This window comes from Medicago truncatula, chromosome 4 (genome assembly GCF_003473485.1).
Source record: "Medicago truncatula cultivar Jemalong A17 chromosome 4, MtrunA17r5.0-ANR, whole genome shotgun sequence".
NCBI classification, from domain to species: Eukaryota; Viridiplantae; Streptophyta; class Magnoliopsida; order Fabales; family Fabaceae; genus Medicago; species Medicago truncatula.
In genome coordinates, this window is record NC_053045.1 from 25669717 (window position 1) to 25691291 (window position 21575).

Here is a 21575-nt window from a genome sequence, read left to right on the forward strand (position 1 = left end):
GCCTCGTGATCGTGGCTGAAGAGAGCCGCTTCACACATTTTCGCATGTATTGGTACTAAAGGGGTCTTGATATCACATGTGTGGAGAATGCAAGCCTCTTCCTGACAGTCTTGAATCATGTTAACAGCAGGCCCATGGGGAGGCAGAGGATTGTTCTAGAGTACAGGATCAGGGTCGGTGAAAGTTAACTCTTTGCTATTGATCAGTTTTTAGACTTCTTTCTTGAGGGCAAAACAACGTTCCACATCATGACCTGGTGCCCCTTGATGATAAACACAATGAAGGTCAGGACGGTACCAGCGTGGGAGATGGTCTGAAATGCGAGGATGCAGTATTGTTTGAACCAGGTTTTGTGCGAGCAAAGAAGGAAGTAATGCTGCATAAGTCATTGGTATGAGATCAAATTGTTGTCTTTGATTCTGTTGATTGTAGGGAGCCTGAGGACGGGGTTGTTGTTGTGGTGGGTAGTGTGGCCTTTGCTGGTATGGTTGTTGGGGGTAATATGGTTGTTGAGGGAATTGTTGTAGGTTGTATGGTGGTTGATATAGTGGTGGATAGTATGGTGAAGGCACTTGAGGTCTTGGTGGTTGATAGTTTGGGTTCTGTGGAGCGATCATTTGTGGGGTAATGTTGGCAACATAAGGATGATTAGGGTACACAGGCTGAGATCCGCCATGGGCCACCATGCCGACTTCTTGAGTATTCCTCTTTGAGTAACCATTCTCAAACTTCTTATTACCATTAGACGAACTTCCTGCAGAATTACCTGAAAAACTTCCCGAAGCACCAACTCCCTTACGAGCCCATTCCTCAATACGTATCCCTGTCTCTACCAGGTCGGTAAACTTCTGTGATGCACAAACAATCATTTTCTCTAAATAGCAAGAGCTCAAGGTCTCATAGAACATTTTTGATAATTCCCTCTCATCCAAGGGTGGACGAATCTGGGCGGCCTTCTGGATGAAGCGTTAGACATACTCTTTGAATGATTCTTTGTCCTTCTGGGTCAAGGACTGCAACTCTTTGCGACTAGGCGCCAAATATGTGTTGTACTTTGCATGAAAGCATCAGCCAACTGTTCAAATGTAGTGATGCCCTTCAATCCCATGAACCAGGTATGTGCAGGACCGGTCAAACTGTCCTGGAAGCAATGAATGAGCAAAGGCACGTTGTTCTTGTAGGTTATCATCTTCCTAATATACATAATCAGATGATTTTGTGGACACGTGTCCCCTTGGTATTTTTCAAACACAGGCACCTTGAATTTTGGAGGTATATTCACATCTAGTACCAAGCAAAAATCGTATATGTTCTGGACGACTGCTTCTTTACTACGCATGTTACTCATCTCTTTCTCTAAAGCACCAAACCTCTTTTCCCAGTTGACTGCTCTGTCATCCCCCATCATACTGTCGGAATGGTAAATTTGTTCTTCATTCCGCAGTAACCGAGAGTGGCCCGGCGTCCTTTCTAGATAAGCAGGGCAAGGATAGACTCACCAAAATTCAAGTCTCACACTTCCCTCATTTCTGCCGCAGTAACCGAGTGGCCCGACATATTCTGATCAGACCCACCCGCGTTCACAACACTCGAGCCCATATCAAGAAGAGGATGTTAGCTGCAGAATAGGAAAACGCACAGCTCAGAGAAGAACTTGGTAACCTCAAGGGCGAGATGGAAAGGATGGCAATTATGATGGAGACTATGATGGCTGAGAGAGAGCAAGCGGCAATCTCAGAGTCAACCCGTGTTGTGGTCGTCACAGCTGCACCGAAGGGTTCCTCGCAGCCAATTTCTACTGCTGCTGCAACTATCGGCCTTACCCAGCCTCTGATGATCGATTTTTCTTCTGGTAATATGGAAAATGTGGGCAACTCAGGCTTCCGTCCTTTTGGCCGCTAGGGTCTCTTCTCCACTCCTCAGTATTCCATGCCTCCAGGCTACCCATGGGGCATGCCGCTTGCAACTAATGAGGGTTTTCGTCCAAGTGCTACTGAAATGCCATTCGCTCACGGTTAACAGACTTCGCCACTTTTCCAGATGGGTCAGCTAATTCCTCATGCTACTATGACTCAAGCAGGACCTACTGTGCATGTTGAGCCACAACAGGAAGAACAGATTTACCATTCCGACAGTATAATGGGGGATGACAGAGCAGTCAACTGGGAAAAGAGGTTTGGTGCTTTAGAGAAAGAGATGAGTAACATGCGTAGTAAAGAAGCAGTCGTCCAGAACATATACGATTTTTGCTTGGTACCAGATGTGAATATACCTCCAAAATTCAAGGTGTCTGTGTTTGAAAAATATCAAGGGGACACGTGTCCACAAAATCATCTGATTATGTATATTAGGAAGATGATAGCCTACAAGAACAATGTGTCTTTGCTCATTCATTGCTTCCAGGACAGTTTGACCGATCCTGCACATACCTGGTTCATGGGATTGAAGGGCATCACTACATTTGAACAGTTGGCTGATGCTTTCATGCAAAGTACAACACATATTTGGCGCCTAGTCGCAAAGAGTTGCAGTCTTTGACCCAGAAGGACAAAGAATCATTCAAAGAGTATGTCTAGCGCTTCATTTAGAAGGACGCCCAGATTCGTCTACCCTTGAATGAAAGGGAATTATCATAAATGTTCTATGAGACCTTGAGCCATTGCTATTTAGAGAAAATGATTGTTTGTGCATCACAGAAGTTCACCGACCTGGTAGAGACAGGGATACGTATTGAGGAATAGGCTCGTAAGGGAGTTGGTGCTTCGGGAAGTTCTTCAGGTAGTTCTGCAGGAAGTTCGTCTAATGGTAATAAGAAGTTTAGGAATGGTTACTCAAAGAGGAATACTCAAGAAGTCGGCATTGTGGCCCATGGCGGATCTCAGCCTATGTACCCTAATCATCCTTATGTTGCCAACAGTTTGATCCCTACAATCAACAGAATCAAAGACAACAGTTTGATCCCATACAAATGACTTATGGAGCATTACTTCCTTCTTTGCTCGCACAAAACCTGGTTCAAACAATACCGCCTCCTCGCATTCCAGACCCTCTCCCACGCTGGTACAGTCCTGACCTTCATTGTGTTTATCATCTAGGGGCACCAGGTCATGATGTGGAACGTTGTTTTGCCCTCAAGAAGGAAGTCCAAAAACTGATCAATAGCAAAGAGTTAACTTTCACCGACCCTGATCATGTAGTCCAGAACAATCCTCTGCCTCCCCATGGGCCTGTTGTTAACATGATTCAAGACTGTCAGGATGAGGCTTGCATTCTCTACGCATGTCATATCAAGACCCCTTTGGTACCAATACATGTGAAAATGTGTGAAGCGGCTCTCTTCAGCCACGATCACGAGGCTTGTGATATATGTTCGGTGGATCCCCGTGGTTGCATGCAAGTCCAGAATGACGTGCAGGGTCTCCTAGATAGAAAGGAACTTGTGATTACAAGAGAAGTCAAGATCAAAACTGTCTGTGTTATTACTCCGATATTTAGAGCCATGAAGCCGCTTGTGGTTAACCCTAATAGTGCAAGACCTACTGGGACTCCTTTGGTAATCTGTGTGCCTAGGCCCGCGCCTCCTACTTCTCAGAAAGCCGTACCCTACAAGTATGAAGGCACAATTCTAGAACCCAGAAGTGAAACCACTTCATCCTCTGATGTGGACAATATTGCCGAGAGTAGTCGGATTTTGAGAAGTGGCCGCATCCTTCCTACTGTGGGTCAGAAAAGCACTAGTATTCCAGTCGAAGAAACAGTAAAAGAACGGAGCACATGTAAAGGTAAAGCTAGGGAGCAGCCCAAAGAAGTTGACTATGAGGATGCTGATGAAATCTTAAAGTTGATCAAGAGGAGCGAATATAGGATGGTGGACCAGTTGTTACAAACCCCTGCAAAGATTTTCATAATGTCCCTGTTATCAAGCTCTGGTGCTCATGGGGATGCCCCGAAGAAAGTACTAGACCAGGCTTTTGTGGATTATGATGTGACTTTGGGTCAGTTCGAAAGTATTGTGGGGAATGTGACCGCGTGTAACAGTCTGAGCTTCAGTGATGAAGACCTCCCGGCGGAGGGGAAGAAGCACAATCAGGCATTACCCATCTCTGTACTTTGCAAAACAGACTCCTTATCCAATGTTCTGATAGACACCGGCTCTGCTCTTAATGTGATGCCCAAATCAACCCTCGACCAATTGACATATTCCGAGGCTCTCTTGAGGCCCAGTAAAGTGACGGTGAGGGCATTTGATAGGACCAGAAGATCAGTATATGGTGAGATAGATTTGTCAATCTCAGTCGGCCCACATGAGTTTCAGGTTACTTTTCAAGTCATGGAGATCCAGGCTTCTTTCAGCTGTTTACTTGGCAGACCATGGATTCATGACGCTGGGGCAGTGACATCCACTCTCCACCAGAAGCTTAAGTTTGAAAGTCATGGGAAGCTAATTATTGTGAGTTGTGAGTCAGCCTTTTTGATCAGCAATATATCTGCGTTCTCCGTTATTGGTGGTAATAGTTCAGACGGGTTGTCATTCCAAGGGTTCTCTGCTGAAGAAAGTGTAGGCAAGATTGAGACTTGTATGGCTTCGTTGAAAGACGCCCAGAGGGTAATTCAGGAAGGCAAAACCGAAGGTTAGGGGTCAGCTAGTTGAGTTACCAGAGAACAAGCGCAAAGAGGGAATTGGTTTTCCTAACAGCAAGCCTAGGATGTTCGACCCTACCAAAGGCTCTTTCCACAATGCCGGATTCATCCATGATTCGCAAGAGACCAATACAATTACAGACAATGCACCTGAAGGAGTGGCACCTGTCTTTGTGACACCTAGAGGAGCCTGCTGCAACTGGATTGCTGTAGACATTCCTTCTGTGATACCCCGTTCTAAGTAATATGTTTGTCTTGTCTTTTGTCTTTTTTGCTTTTAAGAAAACTCCTTTCGTCCTGCCCAAGACGAAAGTGAAATCATGTAGGGCTTTGTCTTTGCTTCCAGTACTTTTATTATGAATGAAAATCGTCGTTTCTGTCACGGCCTTTATTACCTTATTTTTATTTTTTTGCGCTTTTTCTAGAAAAAAATGGTAATATAAAAATCCAAAAAATCGTTCTCTTTTTCTTTTAAATTTCAAAATCAAAGGTCTGCATTTACTCATTAAAATCAATCATGAATCATGTGCAGACTGAACAAAAATGAGCCCGTTGAACACAGTAACCCCATGCTGGATGAGGAGATTCCTGATGAGATTAAATGGATGTTGGAACAAGAAAGAAAGACAATTCAACCTCATATAGAAATCATCAATCTGGGTACTGAACATAAATCATATGCAGACTGAACATAAATGAGCCCGTTGAACACGGTAACCCTATGCTTCCTCCTAACTTTGACTTCTCTGTTTACAAGACTATGGTAGAGGATGATGAAAAGATTCCTGATGAGATCAAGTGGATGTTAGAGCAAGAAAGGAAAGCCATTTAGCAGGGGGTAAATCAAAACAAAAATATTTTACAGGGGGTGAATCAAAATAAATTTTTTACAGGGGGAAACCGGAAATGACCCATATTACAGGGGGTAAAGACCTATTTAACCTTATATTTGCATGGTCATAAAAGAATATGCTAGGATTAGACCCTGATGTTAAAAACATAAGGTTTATTCAATCGTTTCCCCTTTTCCTTGGAAAAAATAAAAGCTCGGTGGTGAACTTAAATTTGTGATTCAACGCTAACCAATAGCTTGATATCCAAAAATCACCACGAAAACGGCCATATTAGTCTGGAAGATCTAGAGCCCATTGAAGAATGTCTTTACGACCAAGGTCTCTTTTCCTCTCTCGAGTTTCGGTAAAAACTGCATTAACGCCTTATGTGACATTAACAAGCAAAAAATCCGCTACATTTGATATGAATCCAAAAAATAAGCTTTATTGCGTAAAGATTTCCTCTCTCACGTGTCTAAACTTTCATCATAATTAACAAAATAATTTGATATGAATCCAAAAAAAGTAGCTACATTTGACTTACACATTTATCCGCAATTTTCTGAACTTCCCCATTATCAATCACTCCATCCTTACCAACACGGGAAACGGTCCACACAGACGCACGTTATATCGTTTCTTCTTCCGCCTCTTCTTTCCTTTTTTGGAGCAAATATGCATAACAGAAAAGAGAAGTCAGTACAGAGAAAGCAGCATAGAGAAATTGGTACAAAACAGAAAATTCAGAATTGGAGCCTTACAATTTTACACATACTTTCCATATTTTCTTCAAGACGAGCTAACCCCATATGGATGTCTGGGATTTAAAGCTCTTTCTCAATTTTCCTTACTCCTTTTCTGCATGAATTAAAATTTTATTAGGTAGATAAAAAATACGAAGATAAAAATGAATAGAGAAAATGAATGTCAATGAAACAAAGGCATTACCGAAAATTCAGGAGTCAAACTCTGAGCTACAAAGGCATCCCAATGCTCTTGTTCTATGTGGGGGATACTTATCCTTAGGAGATTTGTCAACAACATCAAGATTAGTATCTCTCATATAAAGTCTTGTAAATGTGGTTTTGAATGTTGTAAACAACCTTCCAGCTTCCATTTTTACATGATTCTCATGCTCATCGCCAAATATGTAATCTTTCTGCAAGACGACAGAGATCATTACGAAATATAAATAGATAAACGTAATGATATGTTTTCAACTAGCTTGAGTATGTGTTTTACCCGTATCTCATCCAAAACATTTTCTTTGTAAGGTTTCATTTTAGGAGCTCTCCAATTTTCTATACTAATTGGAACCATCCGACAAACGATGACTCCTACATAACTGACAAAACCTTCGCTTTCTTTCCCAACTGGTTGACCTCTAGCATTCCAACGAACCTGAAGAAAGATTGCATGGTAGACAAAATGAATTCAGAAATGCATTAAAAGATAATGATCATCAATTCAGCAATACAAAATGAATTCAGCAATCCATAGGAGTAACCATTCAGCTCAAGCTTATCAAGACCATTTTGGATGAGTGTCAAACCATGGGAGTAACCAGATTTCAATAATGATTATCAATTCATACTAAAATGACAGCAAATCTTATCAAGACCATTTTGGATGAGTGTCAAACCGTAGGAGTAACCATTCCGCTCAAGCTTTTGCAAAGAAATTCCCCTAACTAAAAGATAACATAATTTTGTATTTTTTTAAATCCATTTATCTTAAAATTAGTTAGGCAATAATTAAGTATTTCAGTTCATAATTAAGTTTTCGGTCACTAGCAAAAAAACTTATGATGAACGGAACTTTAACTAGCAGTTTATTTGTCCAGTTAACATCAATTCATTGTCCACAAACAAGGAGTCTACATTAAATTTATATTGTCTAATATACCTAAATTATTAAAATCTCAACCATTAATTTTGCGACTCTTTTTAAAGGATAAAATTACTCATCGAAATGGCTGGTTGTTTGCATCGAACAATATATAATTATCTCCATCTCAAACATAACATATTAATGTCACTTTCTTCTATTTTATATCTCAACATATCTAGATTTAATGGTGTTTAATGTATCTGTGGCATTGCAAGTAATGACAATGAATTTGTGAAATTGCAAGTGATGATGATGAGTTTGAGACATTGCAAGTGGTGTTTGAGGCATCAGATTCAGATCAGACATTAAAAGTGATGGATATCTTATATAGCCAAACAGTTTTTATTTAATTTGAAAGAAGTGGCTCTTTGCATAAAGGAAGGCGATTGAAGCTTAAGGCATCAGAGTTAAGCCAGATTACTAATATAATGAGGATGAAGAGGGCAACCCAGTGCACTAAAGCTCCCGCATACGCATATGCAGCCTTACCTTGTTTTTACACAAGAGGTTGTTTCGAGGAATTGAACCCGTGACCTTTCAGTCACATGACAACAACTTTACCGGTTGCGCCAAGGTTACCCATAATGAGGATGAAGAAAATTGGGAAAAACAATTGGAGAGAACTGATACATTGATCAGTTGTGACTTGTATTGAATTATAATTGGACAGTAAAGAGATCTTGTAATGCAAAGTTAAAAAGAGCTCTAGTAAGTTAAAATTTCATTGATCCAAATTACCAAGTCTGATTACTAAATTGTAAGGAAAAGAGCTAATTGTGCGCTTTCAAATTAAATATGCTTGTTTGTTTGCAAATTAGAGGCTCCAAACACACATCCACCTTGCTCCTACCGTGATTTTTAATAAGCTACAAAACCAAGCTTCTGCATCACCGCAGTTTTGGCAAACTTGTCGCATGACAAAATAGACACTATTTCAAAATTCAACCCAAAATTAGAGGATTTTTGTGTTCACTATCCTAAAAATAGACCAGTTATGAAAATTAAACCAATAAAACTAAGAGCCTCTCACACTTAATTAATCAAAAAAGTAGAACATGTGCCAGTATCACGGTGAGGATATAAACATCCAAAACTAGTATTCCATATCCAAAGGAAAATTATATTAGAATTTAGAAGCTTAACCTTATAACAAATGGCATAAGAAATTGTAAAGTTGGATAAAAGCTTAACCTTATTAATATGCATCTTAATTCTAGATTTAGTGGGGTCCCCAATATGCATATCAATATTGACCAGAATATATTAGTACTTATAACCACAATCAAAAATTTAACTACTTATAACCACAAAACACAAAAACAACTATTTAACTTAACCAATGAACACATAACCAACTATTGAATACACAGAGACAAAGAGAAACAGAGACAAGTTGGTAAAACATATGGAGCCTTAAAACTCTATGAAATAGGAAGGAACGATTCCTTACCGTTCATGAAAAACAAACAGAGACAACGGGGACGGCCACAATGGATGCTCCTTGTCTTTAGTTCCAATCGATCAATCAACTGATGCTCTATAAGCAGAAGCTATAAGTAGAATCTGTAAGTAAAGACGATGAATAATTTAGAAGTTATACGAAAACCCCATAAGCATAGGCAACAAGGAAGATCCATAAGTATAAGTTATAAGCAAAAAAAATAAAAGTTACTCCCTCCGTCCCCCGTCCCTTAAAAAGTTAACTTTTTCTTATAATAAGGACCGGAGGGAGTAGTATTTATCAGGGGCATGTTTAGAAAAAAATAATGAATAGGTGCTAGGGATGGAGGGAGTATAAACTATAAGCAAAAAAAAATCTATAAGCTGAATCTATAAGCAGCATCGATAAACAATTAGAAGCAATAAGCATAAGTTACAACCAAAAAACAGAAAAGCTATATAAACTATAAGCAGAAGCTACAAGCAAAACACAAGAGCCATAAACAGACAAATTTATAAGGGAAAACAAACATGACCTACCGATGGTGAGAGAAATCGTCGGAGAATGGATCACACCAGAGTTAGAATCGGCGGCAGAGATGGTGAGAGAGCAAAAAGAAATCGATGAGTGAGTGAGTGAGTGAGTGATGGAGAAGAATGGTTTTGGGTCTATCACTAAATCTATGAGCTATTCTAACGGCATGATTTTCCGTGAGTCTGCCAGCGTGTACTTGTAGTTTGGAAATGGAGAGTATTTTGCTAAAATTTGGAGCTGGCCAGCTTGGAATGACCAACGTACTACCAACAACGGGTCAAGATCCTCCCATTTATAACTTTTTCCATTTATTGTAATTTGGAGAGAGATAGACACATAGAAAATAATGATGGTGGGATCCACTTAGTGATAGGACCATCACTTATTTTTTTTTGTCTATCTCTCTCCAAATTGCAACAAATGGAAAAAGTTATAAATTGAGAGCATCTTTACCCCCAACAACGGGCATCTCCAACGTTTTGAGTTTAATACTAATTCTACTTACTAGACTACCGTTACTCTTAAATTAGTCCACCTAACTTTACACCGAAGAGAATCGAATTTGATATCTCAAATAGGAGCACACTCAGAGGTCTCAAGTCAATACTAAGTGGGTTAGTGTCCCAGCGTTTTTAAGAATTAAATTATTAAAAGTAAATATTTTAATTTTCAATGCAATAAATACACAAACTTTTATATAATATTAACACTTTAGGTGCTTAATATTTCCCTTGAACATTTTAGACTTCTATGCTGACCTATTCCTAATTAACTACTCCTCCCTTCATCTAAAAAAAAAATGGTTTTGAGAGTCCTTGACAAGTATCGGTACATTCATCATTATCATAAATGTAAAGTGGAGGAAGTTGATTTAGGAATGATAAAACTAGTGCTCCCTTTGTTTTCACAATGATTGTCGTTTAAGGTTTTGTCACACAGATTAAAAAATAAAATAAAATAATCATTAGACATTGCTCTTTTACTAAACTACGCTTACTTTATAAGAAAAGGACAAATTTTGCATTGAAAATTGTGTGAGATAAAAGTTTGAGTATTTATTGAAGGTAAAGTTGAAAGAAAAAAAATTAAAGTTGTATTGGAAATGTAATGTGACATTCAGTTTGAAACATTTTTTTTTTTTGCTAAAGTGACACTCTTTGTGAAACGGATGGAGTATTAATTATATAATGTATAATTGAAAAAATAAATTAATATTATATTAAAAAGTAAAATAGGTTAATTATTTTGATATAATATTTTATTACAAATGGCTCAGTTATTTTGAAACGAAAGAAGTAGTAGTTATTATCATTCTAAAGGTTAGAGGGACTTAATAACTAATTTACTTACTTCTAAAAATCTAATACATAATATGGTTAAATATATTTTTGGTCGTTATAAATATATTAACTTTTTGTTTTCGTCACCCTAAAATTTTCCTTCATTTTTTTAATCTCTATAAAATTTTCTATCACTATTTGGTCCCTGTTTTTAAGTCAACTCATGTGTAGACTTTGTGTTTTTTATTGAAATTATGTAGAAATGTGTAGAATATTATAAAAATCTCTCCCCAAAAATATAGAATTTTTTTAACAAATCATGAATTAAATATGGATATTTAACCGCCAAAAATATAAAATTCATATTTTTTTTTACCTTAAAGACAAATTCATTAATGAAAGTCTCGCAATGAATCAAAAGCCAAGACTGCAGAAATACAAGGCGGAGTTTCTTCGATCCATATGCAATCTAAATTCTTAAGAGCATAATTAGCTAAGTAATGAACAGCTTGGTTGGCTTCACGCCTAACATGCAAAAAAATTATACTACGAAAACTACCCTTCAAACTAATACAATCTCGAATAATAGAGTCAACATAGTTAGGAGATTGGTGGTGAGTATTCAACGCTAAAACCACATTAGAAACATCTAATTCAACATACTTCATGTTTTGTTAAAAAATTCTAATTTTTTTTGGAGACGTTCTTATAATATTATAAATTTTCATGCAAAATTTTATTAAAAAATATGAATTCTACATATGAGTTACATAAAAAGAATGACCAAAAGTGAAGATAGAAAACTTTTGAGAGACTAAAAGTCAAAGAAAGTTTTTAGAAGGACTAAACGAAAAATTAATATATTTATAGGGATAAAAAATATGTTGGCTTAATACATCACCCGGTCTCTTAACTTATTTTAATTTCTCAGTTTGATCTCTTAACTATAAAGTGTTTCAATTTGGTTCCATAAATCTTCTGGCGTTTACTATTTTGGTCTTCACCGTTAGTTTTTAACCTTAAATGTCTAAGGTGAACCAACTTCTTAGGTGGTCTATCATAAACTTTATTAAATTTTTTAATTTTAACCGTTGGATCTTTTTTTTTAAAATGAAGATTGTTGGATCATGGAGGGGTCTATTCTAGCTTATAATGAACTACAATCACCTAATTTTTTTTCTTCCTTATTTCCCTACCAATATTCTTCATTTGCATCTTTATTCATCATCATCTTCATCTTAAACAAAAACCCAGAAATATCCATTTCCAAACCCAGCTCAATCATAAGCCATGATCCAATGCATAACACACAATTCAACAACAGAAGCTCATCATAAATCACACTACACAAGTTCATAATCAATCCAAATCTATAAACAACAACTCTTTCAATCCCCGTTCTTTCATTTCTTACAAAATCCCAACCCAAATTTCACCTTCCACATTCTACCCTCGCCGGAACACCCCCATTAACCACCATCTCCATTATTGAAGGAAGCTTGATTTTTATTTTTTTTTGGAGAAAATGGGTTTTGGTCTAATTTTGAGAAGTCTGGCTCCTTCAAAAGTTGTGGCTTTCTCTTAGACGATACTTTCAACCGTATACCAACGATACTTTGAGACGATACTTTAAGTAGATTGAATATATCTCCCTGTATCTTCTATGAGTGGAGTTGGAACCCGAACGAGTGCTTAAAAAGATGATTTGGGTGCGGTGTTTGGCTCACCCAGTCCATGGAATTTAGCTTTTGCTAGGGAGACTAACTTATCCTTTGTTTTGGCCTTCTGTTTTTTTTATGTCGGGTGTTCTGAACGTAACTGTGTTTCTGTGGAGTTATATCCCTTTATTAGCAGGTTTTTGTCTGCTTGTTTCTTTTGGTTCTTGCTTTATCGGTGTAGCGGTTTTTTTCCGACACTTGTTATAATGTGTCTTTTGGTGCGGTGCCTCTTTTATACGACATCTTGTAATTTTTTAGTGGGTTTGCGGTTCGTCTTGTGCAAGAAACTCTTTTTTTTTGTGGTGGCGGGGATTCGAACCACGGACCTTACATATATTATGCATTCTTCTTATCAAATGAGCTAAGCTTACGGGGACTTGTGCAAGAAACTCTTATAATACAGGCAAAATTACACTAGATGACATTTATCTTATTTATTTGTAACACATTAGTTCTTTATTTTTTGTCCCGTTTAAATCTTTTATCTGTATAAATATGTAAAAGTTTATAATTTTATTTTTTTATTAAAAAAAATACACCTTCAATTAACTCTTTTTTTGAAAGGGCAATTAATTTATTAAAAACCTTTCTTTTATAAATCCTTTCTTTCATTTTTTTTCATTAAAAAAATGCTGGAATAATAATTTTATTAATAGCCTTATTTTAAAAAGAAATTGTATTAAAAATAAAGAAATGCATAAACCATATGAACATCTTTATCCTCTTGTTCTTCATCCTTATAGTCTTCCTTAAACCAAATCAATGCCTAGTCAAATACACCTTCAATTAACTTACGTATCTTCACTTTTATCTTCTAAACGCATAATTCTAAATCCACAGATGTCAAAAAAACCTTAAATTTACAGAGAAAAAACCCCCAAATTCAATTGAAAGAGTTAAGGAATCAAGTTTGTTATTTAATCTTCACTTTCTCCCTAAACTTAAATGCAACTAGAACAAATGTTGTTTTAACATTTCTGTTTCTCTATAGATAAACACTTATAACAGTCCTATTCTATGGTCACTAATGTAAAGTAAGACATGAATCCACCAAGATTTTAGACCAAAAAAAGGAGTAAATAGTAATATTTGTATTTAAGTGTGGGCTTAAATATGGTTTTGGTCCCTGGTAAAAAAAAAATTTGAACTCAATCCCTGCAAAATTTTTTGTTTTTTAAAAAGATCCTTGGCCCCACTTTCTTGTCTATGTGTCTGATTTTTGCATATGTGTCACCTGCTAACTGTTCCATTTTGCACATGTGGCAGCCATGTCATTTAAAAACAATTTTAAAAAAACAGAAAATATATTTACTTAATAAAAATTAAAAAACAAATAATTTTAATTAATTGAAAAAAAAATATAATTGTGTAATTAGGGGGGAAAATTCTAGGGTTTCTCATTTCCCCCATTTCTTCTTAATCGTTCCTTTTCTTCTCATTCTTCATCTCAATCGTTCCATCTTCATCTGGTCCTTTTCATCGCCATTTTCTGATCAAAGTCATCCAAACTGAAATCTAACACAATCCATTCGTTTCAGGTATGTTGGTTTCGTGTTCGTGTTCGTCGTTCTTCGTTGAATCCGTTCGTGTTCTCCTTTTTCGTTCTGGTTTTGATTTCGTTAATGTATGGTTTGTGTTGGAGAAGGTACAACCGACGGCTAGGATCTTGTTAGGGATTCTTTATACTGTAAGTTTTCACAAAAACAACATATTTAATGTCGAAAATAGTAGTAGTTGTGTGTATTTATGCACTGTTTTGTCGTTTTCCTTGTGGGGACCAAAGTGGAAATTTTTTTTGATTTTTTTTTTGTTCCATTTTGCATGTGCAGCATGTCTGTAACCGTTGGGTTTCATCATGGTGGGTCTTTTGTAAGGGACTGGCTTATCTATTACAAAGATGGTGTAGAGTCAGTTATAGATGTTGATGCAGATAAGTTTTGCTATTTTGAAGCTAAAGGAATAGTGGATGAGTTAGTGAAACAGTTTAAGTATGGGGAAGATTATAGGTTGTGGTGGCAGGTTGATGAAGAAGTTGGGTTTAAATTGTTTAGGTTGGATGAAGTTGCTACTGAGATCATGAAATATGCAGCAAGAAAAAGATGCATGTAAGGTTACCATATATGTTGAGCATGATGTGGTTGATAAGGATGCTGATGTAAGGTTACCTAGGTGTGTTGATGGTGATATGGTTGATAGGGATGCTGATGTAAGGTCTGATGCAGAGGTTATGTGTATGGATAAGGGGAAGGAAAAGTTTGTTGAGAATGAAGAGGAAGATATAACATATGATACTTGAGTTTCAAGTAGTGAGGAGGATGAGGTCAGATGTGTTACACTTGATGATAGTGAAGATGAAAGAGGTTTGGGTTTGGATGATGGTTTTGGATTGGAATATTCCCTACCTAAGAATGGAACAAATAGAGTCATGATTGAAGGTAAAGAATATAGGGTGAAAAAGAGAGCATGCAAAAATCCAACCAAGAAAAAGACAAAAGTTGCAAGTAAAGGTCATGTTCTATTAGAGGATGTTCAGATTGATGGTGATTATGAAAGTGATGAGTTGGGTAGCAGTGACCCTGATGATTCTGATAGGGAGAAAGGTCCTAAATATGAAAAGTTTAGAAAGACACAACTTTGTAAGACATTTCAGTTTAAGGTTGGAGTGGAGTTCAGTTCTACTAAGGAGTTCAAAGAAGCAATAATTGAATGGACAGTATTAAATGGATATGAAATAAAGTTTGTGAAAAATGACTTGATAAGATGTAGAGTGGTTTGTAAAAAGAGGGAAAAGGATGACTGTATGTTTTTGGCTTTATGTAGTCAAGTGAATGGCCAACACACTTATAGGATTAAGACATGGGATGGGGACCACACATGTCTTAAAGTAGGTGAAAATAGATCTGCCACATCCAAGTGGGTGTCAAAAGCTGTTGTGCCAGCTTTGATTTCTAATGAAAACTTGAGGGTCACCACTATAATGGATGACATGAGGAGGGATTATGGTGTGGGAATAACATTTGGGAGGGCATGGAAAGCTAAGATGATAGCTAGGGAAATCATTGATGGTGATGCTACCAAACAATACTCTAACTTATGGAGATATGCAGCTGAGATTCATAGGGCTTCAGAGAAAAACACAGTGAAAATAAATGTTGAAAGAGTGGGACCAACACTTCAGCCTAGATTTGGATCTTTCTATTTTTGTTTTGAAGGATGTAGGAAAGGGTTCTTGAATGGTTGTAGACCTTTCATAGGTGTGGATGGATGTCACTTGAAGACACAATATGGTGGTCAATTGTTGATAGCAGTAGGCAGAGATGCTAATGACCAATATTATCCTCTTGCTTTTGGCATTGTTGAAGTTGAGAACAAAGAATCATGGAGGTAGTTTTTGACCTTGTTACTTGATGATATTGGTACTGAGAAGAGATGGGTCTTTATTTCAGATCAACAAAAGGTAAAATTGATTTGTTATAACTTTCTATTATATGCTTTTTTATAACTTTCTATTATATGCTTACTGTTTGTCATCATTAATTGAATTGATTTAGTTACTCTTTGTCTTCATGGTTGTGTTTTTTTGAAGGGACTTATGTCTATATTTGATGAGTTACTTGAAGTTTGTGAGCATGTACTTTGTCTGAGGCACCTATATGCAAACTTTAAGAAAAAGTTTGGAGGAGGTACTGCTATTAGAGACTTAATGATGGGGGCAGCCAAAGCAACATATTACCAGGCCTGGGAGCAAAAGATGCAAGAACTAAAGGCACTTGATTTGGGAGCATGGGAGTGGTTGATGCAGCATCCTACTAAGCTTTGGTGTAAGCATGCTTTTAATTATTACTCTAAGTGTGATGTTTTGATGAACAATTTGTCAGAAGCTTTTAATTCCACAATATTGTGTGCAAGAGATAAGCCACCCATTACCATGTGTGAGTGGATTAGAACATATCTGTTGAATAGAATTTCAACAATTAGGTATAAACTTAGTTCATGGCAACATAGGATAATGCCAATGTCTAGAAAAAGACTAAATGTTGAAATTGAATTAAGTGAAAACTGGAGGGTCATTTGGAGAATAGATGATGAATATGAAGTTATAAATTATATGGGGGATATCAGTACATAGTTGATATTGGGAAAATGACTTGTACTTGTAACTTCAGGCAGCTAGTAGGTATTCCCTGTAGGCATGCTATTGCTGCAATGGGTAAAAGGTCTCAGAGACCTGAGGATTATGTTGATGACTGTTATTCTAGAGCAACCTATGAAAGATGCTATAGTTATGGTGTAAGTGCACTTAATGGTGAAGATATGTGGCCAAGTGTGGATGTGGAAGAGATGTTGCCACCTTCTTATAAGAGAGGACCTGGAAGGCCAAAAAAATTAAGAAGAAGAGAACCTGATGAAGATGGAAATGGTAGAAAATACAAGAGGCAATGTATTAGATACAGATGCACAAAGTGTGGTCAGTCAGGACATAATAACAGATCATGCAAAAATGAAGTTGTTAATCCAGATGCACAGAAAAGGAAGGTAAAATTGTGATTACAATTATATTCGTGAATAATCTTAATATATTTGTAAACTTCTAATCAATTATAGTTTGTGAACTTTAACAGAGGAAGCCACCAAGGAATGCAGCAACTGTGGAAAACCAAGATGCAACTGTGGAGAACCAAGATGCAGAAATTGGAAATTCAGATCCTATCATTGCTGAACCTATCATTGTTGAACCAGACAACACTGCAAATGGAATTCCAGATGTTATCATTGCTGAACCTGCTGGAAAGCCTACTAAGCCAACTGTTAAACCTGCTAAGCCAACTGTTAAACCTGCAAAGCTTGCAAAGCCAACTGGAAAACCTACTAAGCCATCTGCTAAGCTTGCAAAGCCAACTGTTAAACCTGCAAAGCTTGCAACACCTGTTAATGACAAGAACCCTGTTAACCCTGTTCAGCCTCCATCAAAGGTTAATCTAACATGATGTTTTATTTTTTAAATTAACTTCTTTGATGAATTAATCTAACATTATCTTTATTTTTAATTCATAGAAAAAATCAGAGATAATCTATGATGTTACTCAACTCAAAAAGAAGGCAGCCACCAAATTGACATGGAAAGGAAGGACTTGTTGTGAAGGATCTACATCAAAATCAACTTCCAAAGTGCTAGTTTACAATTTCAATCATCTTAGAAGGAGTGGGAGGACATGTTACTTTGGACCACAACCAAAGGAAGGTGCACCAGGAACTGTTGAATCAAATCCTATTGAAGTTGGAGTAGAAGATAATGGGGAACTAACTCAGGAGAACTAGCTGACTAGTATATTCCATATTATGATGTAATGGCTGTAGACAATGCCTTATTTTGATGCAATGGCTTTAGACAATGCCTTATTTTGATGGAATGGCTTCAGACAATGGCATAAATGCCTCTATTTTGTATGTAATGGCTTATGATAGTGCCTTATTTTGATGCATATATCTATTTGCTATTTTCTCTATAACAGTTGCTTTTGTTTAAGATGCTTAAGGTGGTTTTACTTTTTGCTGTATCTGTTAAGGCTTATGCAGAGTCATAGATGAATAGCAAGTGCATTCATGGCTTAAGCAATGACAAAATTACACAATGAACACAATGAAACTTTTTCATTCAATTAACCATAGAGGTACATTAAAGTTCTTACACATGAGTACTTAAACATAAAGATACTAAAACATCAAATTACAAACAAACTAAGATAACTTCTTAACAGCCTAAACAAAGCCAACCAACTTAACCCAAACAGCCACCTAAAATTTTTCAAACCATACAAAGAAAACTCAGTTAATGATCATGATCAATGACATCCATTTAACCTTCTTATTCTCATCCCCATATTTTGTCTTCCATTTCGCAATTTCATTCGACTCGAATGCCTTCATAACTTCATCAATGTTTTCACATTTGCTGCAAACTTGATTTTTCCTTCCATCCATTGAACTATCTATTGCAGGTGTAACTTCGATCATTGTTGTAACACCAGGTATAATATCATCGTCCCAGATGTACAAGTTGCAGGTACACATAGTCTGTTGAATATATCCAGTACACAATCAATCAAAAAACAGGACAGCGATACATTAATGAAACAAGTAATTTGTGCATAAACTCACCTTGCTGTTCCAGTTACGACACCTCCAAAACATCCAACCTTGATTCGCATCAGTGTTGGCAATGTAAGCCTTCATTGGTAAAGTGCAGCCACAAGCTGGTAGGATAACTGGCAACGAATCAACATCATTTTCCGAGATATGACGGTGACTACAACGACAACCTTGAGTGTAACTTGCTCTAAATCTTGAAGTCGAATACGACTGTGACCCTCTACTTCCTGAATACCCACCTCTGCTACTTGACATTTTTGGTCGATGAAATCTGAAGCACAGGGTCGAGTAGAAAAGGATCGGCGATGCAAGGAAAGGATGAAGATGGATGGAACGATTGAGAAGAAAAGGGCGATTGATCAGAAAATGGCGACTGAGAAGAAGATTAAAGAAGGAAAGGAACGATTGGAAGAAAAGGAACGACTGAGAAGAAGATTGAGAAGGAAAGGAACGATTGAGAAGAAAAGGGAGAAATGAGAAACCCTATATTTTGTTTCAATTAATTAAAATTATTTGTTTTTTAATTTTTATTAAGTAAATATATTTTCTGTTTTTTTAAAAAAAAAAAATTAAATGACATGGCTGCCACATGTGCAAAATGGAACAGTCAGCAGGTGACACATATGCAAAAATCAGACACATAGACAAGAAAGTGGGGCCAAGGACCTTTTTAAAAAACAAAAAAATTTGCAGGGATTGATTTCAAAAAAAATTTTTACTAGGGACCAAAACCCAAATGCCCTATATTTGGAGGGACCAAAACCATATTTAAGCCTTAATTGTATAAGGTAAAATGGTCTTTAATACAACAAAATTACAAAAAAATATCTAAAATTTTCTTTTGTTGGTCATTTTAATCTTGAAATGTGTTTTTTGTTACTCAACTTAATACTTAAAAATGAAAATTAATAACCAAAAATATATTTCTAGGTATTATTAGAAGTTAGAACATATCACACATTTTTTATCAAAAAAAAACATGTCACACATTTAAAAATCAAAATAATTATTTTTTTCTCAATGTAAAAAATACAATCGTTATGCGGTTAACGATTGTAAGTCCGTGAAGAAGAAAATACAATCGTTATACGGTTAACGATTGTAAATTCGTGAAGTTAAGCAATCTTTTTTAGAAGGAGTGAAGTTAAGCAATCTATCGGCATATAATTCAAATCAATATCAATTATCCCCATCCATTCTAACCATTTGTCTACTACTAATTACTAAGCAAACAGTTCCAAAATTAACAAAAACTGAAAAGTGTTGAAGAGAGAATAGGAGGAAGAAAAAAAAATGACATCAATTAAAGTGTAGAATCATAACCCTGACCAAAAAAAAAAGTGTAGAATCATAACTAGTTCACACTCTCTCTTGCTTCTAAACTATTGTTGCAGTTACGCTGCGAACTTTGATATTGCTGCAAAATACAGGCAAATTATTTAGTCATAGCAATGGAAAAGTCGTTGCAGAGACCTCTAAAACTTTTATGATACGCCCATAATTATGATTGTGGACCGCAATTTAGAACAAAGTCCCTCGACTCAAGCTTTCTTCTCCTTAACTGGTGACATAAATAGAAACCGATAAACCATAGCAGCAGAACTAGCACCAATTAAAGGACATATCCAAAAAACATAAAATTGCTCCCAAGTATTGTGCTTATTGTTCATATAAGCCCAACCAAATGCATTAGCAGGGTTCATAGAAGGTCCAGTGTAGCCAGAACCTATAATAACCAAAACCAAAGTAGCCACAGAAAGCAAATAAACCTTCAACCAAGGATTTTTAGGACCCTTAAGCATAACAAGAAGAATAACAAAGTTATGAGTAAAAGTCAAAACCCCTTCAGCAATAGCACCTGTATGCAAATCAACCTTCAAAGATGGACCTTTCACCATGTCTTTGTATTCTGTTGGTATAACTTGAAGGATGGATTTGATGCCAATAGCTCCACCTATTGCTTGAGCAGGAAACCTTATGGCAAAAGATAGAAGAGATGAATCTGGTCTTAGTCCTAATGTGTAGAAGGAAATTGTGGATGAAGGGTTAAAACTAGCACCACCTAAGATTCTTCCAATAAGGCTTATTGTGAGGATGATTATTGTGTTTAGGATGGTTGTGATGAATAAGCCTGGTAGTGAAAGTGGTTGAAGGTTGAGAAAAAGAGATGTTTTTGTAGAGAGAATTCTTAATGTTGAGATGAAGAAAACAAATATTGATGTTAGAATTGCATCTCCTATGGCTGATTTAATCACTCCCATTTTTTTTTTCTTCTTGTTTTGTGTTTAGGTTGTTTAGGCTTTTTGTGTGTTCCTTGTTTATTGGTATTGGAACTTGGAAGATGAAACACTCTCACTCACATATTTTGGATGTAGTTAGAACACACTATCTTCTCTTTCTTGAAGAGCAATGAGCCAACACATAAATAAGGAAGGACATTCCTATTGGTTGGCATGTGTACTTTGTGGGGTATTGTTTAATAGTACTTCATGAACATCTTTTAAAAGAAAAAACAAGTGAATGTTATGATTCCTTCAAAAAAAGTGAAATGTTATGAAATGATACTCTTTAAAAAAAATGATTGAGATAATAGGAATCTTTGTTGGAGTATATAAGTGAGAAGTATGGACAAATTTAATGAATGGCTAATCTTTTCTTTATTAAAGTTTATTCTCTCAATTAAGTTCTTATAACCTACAAGTCTAAAACAATTGTAACAATGTGTATAATGTTTGGTAAACTAACAGGTTAATGTGATTAATCAAATTTTTCGAATGAGATTAATAGAAGAGGAATTTAACTAATGTTAACCAAGTAATTGAACTCAAGTGATCAGGGAGTTTCATTAAAGGTCAACTCGAATTTAATATTTTTATCTAAAGAAAAGTAGAGATGAACAAATTTAGATGAGTTGAACTCCAAGATTCATTAGAGTTTGAGTAAATCTCAAAACTCAACAAACATTTACATATATATTTATAAATCACGATTAAAAAAGTCTTTAACAAACAACATTGCACAAGAATCAATTTTTTACTAACTAAATCAACTTTCATTCGCAATAAATATTCTTTTTTTTTGTTAAATA

General features: G+C 36.2%; 5 protein-coding genes and 1 long non-coding RNA gene across 6 annotated transcripts; 3 read left to right on the forward strand and 3 right to left on the reverse strand.

Annotated features, from left to right (window-relative positions):
* The first annotated feature begins 2968 nt into the window (after positions 1-2968).
* LOC112420821 (uncharacterized) lies at positions 2969-4636 on the forward strand. Its single transcript, XM_024780525.1, has one exon. The coding sequence runs from the start codon at positions 2969-2971 to the stop codon at positions 4634-4636; it is 1668 nt and encodes a 555-aa protein (XP_024636293.1).
* Positions 4637-5963: 1327 nt separating this feature from the next.
* Positions 5964-9582, reverse strand: LOC11446930 (uncharacterized). Its single transcript, XR_003011181.2, has 6 exons — positions 9345-9582; positions 8815-8927; positions 6717-6875; positions 6423-6633; positions 6236-6332; positions 5964-6133 (listed from the first exon to the last, which is right to left on the reverse strand). It is a non-coding gene; the product is annotated as an uncharacterized lncRNA (long non-coding RNA).
* Positions 9583-14762: 5180 nt separating this feature from the next.
* On the forward strand, positions 14763-15725 carry LOC112420822 (uncharacterized). Its single transcript, XM_024780526.1, has one exon. The coding sequence runs from the start codon at positions 14763-14765 to the stop codon at positions 15723-15725; it is 963 nt and encodes a 320-aa protein (XP_024636294.1).
* Positions 15019-17656, forward strand: LOC120579954 (uncharacterized). Its single transcript, XM_039832722.1, has 4 exons — positions 15019-15794; positions 15924-16873; positions 16960-17310; positions 17393-17656. The coding sequence occupies exons 2-4, from the start codon at positions 16481-16483 to the stop codon at positions 17654-17656; spliced, it is 1008 nt and encodes a 335-aa protein (XP_039688656.1). The 5' UTR covers positions 15019-15794; positions 15924-16480.
* Positions 17657-18008: 352 nt separating this feature from the next.
* On the reverse strand, positions 18009-18961 carry LOC112421093 (uncharacterized). The gene is made up of 2 exons (XM_024781310.2): positions 18497-18961; positions 18009-18412 (listed from the first exon to the last, which is right to left on the reverse strand). The coding sequence occupies exons 1-2, from the start codon at positions 18740-18742 to the stop codon at positions 18164-18166; spliced, it is 495 nt and encodes a 164-aa protein (XP_024637078.1). The 5' UTR covers positions 18743-18961; the 3' UTR covers positions 18009-18163.
* Positions 18962-19730: 769 nt separating this feature from the next.
* Positions 19731-20892, reverse strand: LOC11444044 (aquaporin SIP1-2). Its single transcript, XM_003605894.4, has one exon. The coding sequence runs from the start codon at positions 20746-20748 to the stop codon at positions 20029-20031; it is 720 nt and encodes a 239-aa protein (XP_003605942.1). The 5' UTR covers positions 20749-20892; the 3' UTR covers positions 19731-20028.
* Between the last annotated feature and the right edge of the window lie 683 nt (positions 20893-21575).

Excerpts from the sequence above, each read along its gene's own strand:
- LOC112420821 (XM_024780525.1), top strand. The coding sequence starts at position 2,969 with ATGACTTATGGAGCATTACTTCCTTCTTTGCTCGCACAAAACCTGGTT.
- LOC112420822 (XM_024780526.1), top strand. The coding sequence starts at position 14,763 with ATGATTGAAGGTAAAGAATATAGGGTGAAAAAGAGAGCATGCAAAAAT.
- LOC120579954 (XM_039832722.1), top strand. The coding sequence starts at position 16,481 with ATGACTTGTACTTGTAACTTCAGGCAGCTAGTAGGTATTCCCTGTAGG. Across the intron at positions 16,874-16,959 it reads CAGATGCACAGAAAAGGAAG|AGGAAGCCACCAAGGAATGC; the intron begins GTAAAATTGTGA and ends GAACTTTAACAG. Across the intron at positions 17,311-17,392 it reads CTGTTCAGCCTCCATCAAAG|AAAAAATCAGAGATAATCTA; the intron begins GTTAATCTAACA and ends TTTAATTCATAG.
- LOC112421093 (XM_024781310.2), bottom strand. The coding sequence starts at position 18,742 with ATGTCAAGTAGCAGAGGTGGGTATTCAGGAAGTAGAGGGTCACAGTCG. Across the intron at positions 18,413-18,496 it reads GTCGTAACTGGAACAGCAAG|ACTATGTGTACCTGCAACTT; the intron begins GTGAGTTTATGC and ends TATATTCAACAG.
- LOC11444044 (XM_003605894.4), bottom strand. The coding sequence starts at position 20,748 with ATGGGAGTGATTAAATCAGCCATAGGAGATGCAATTCTAACATCAATA.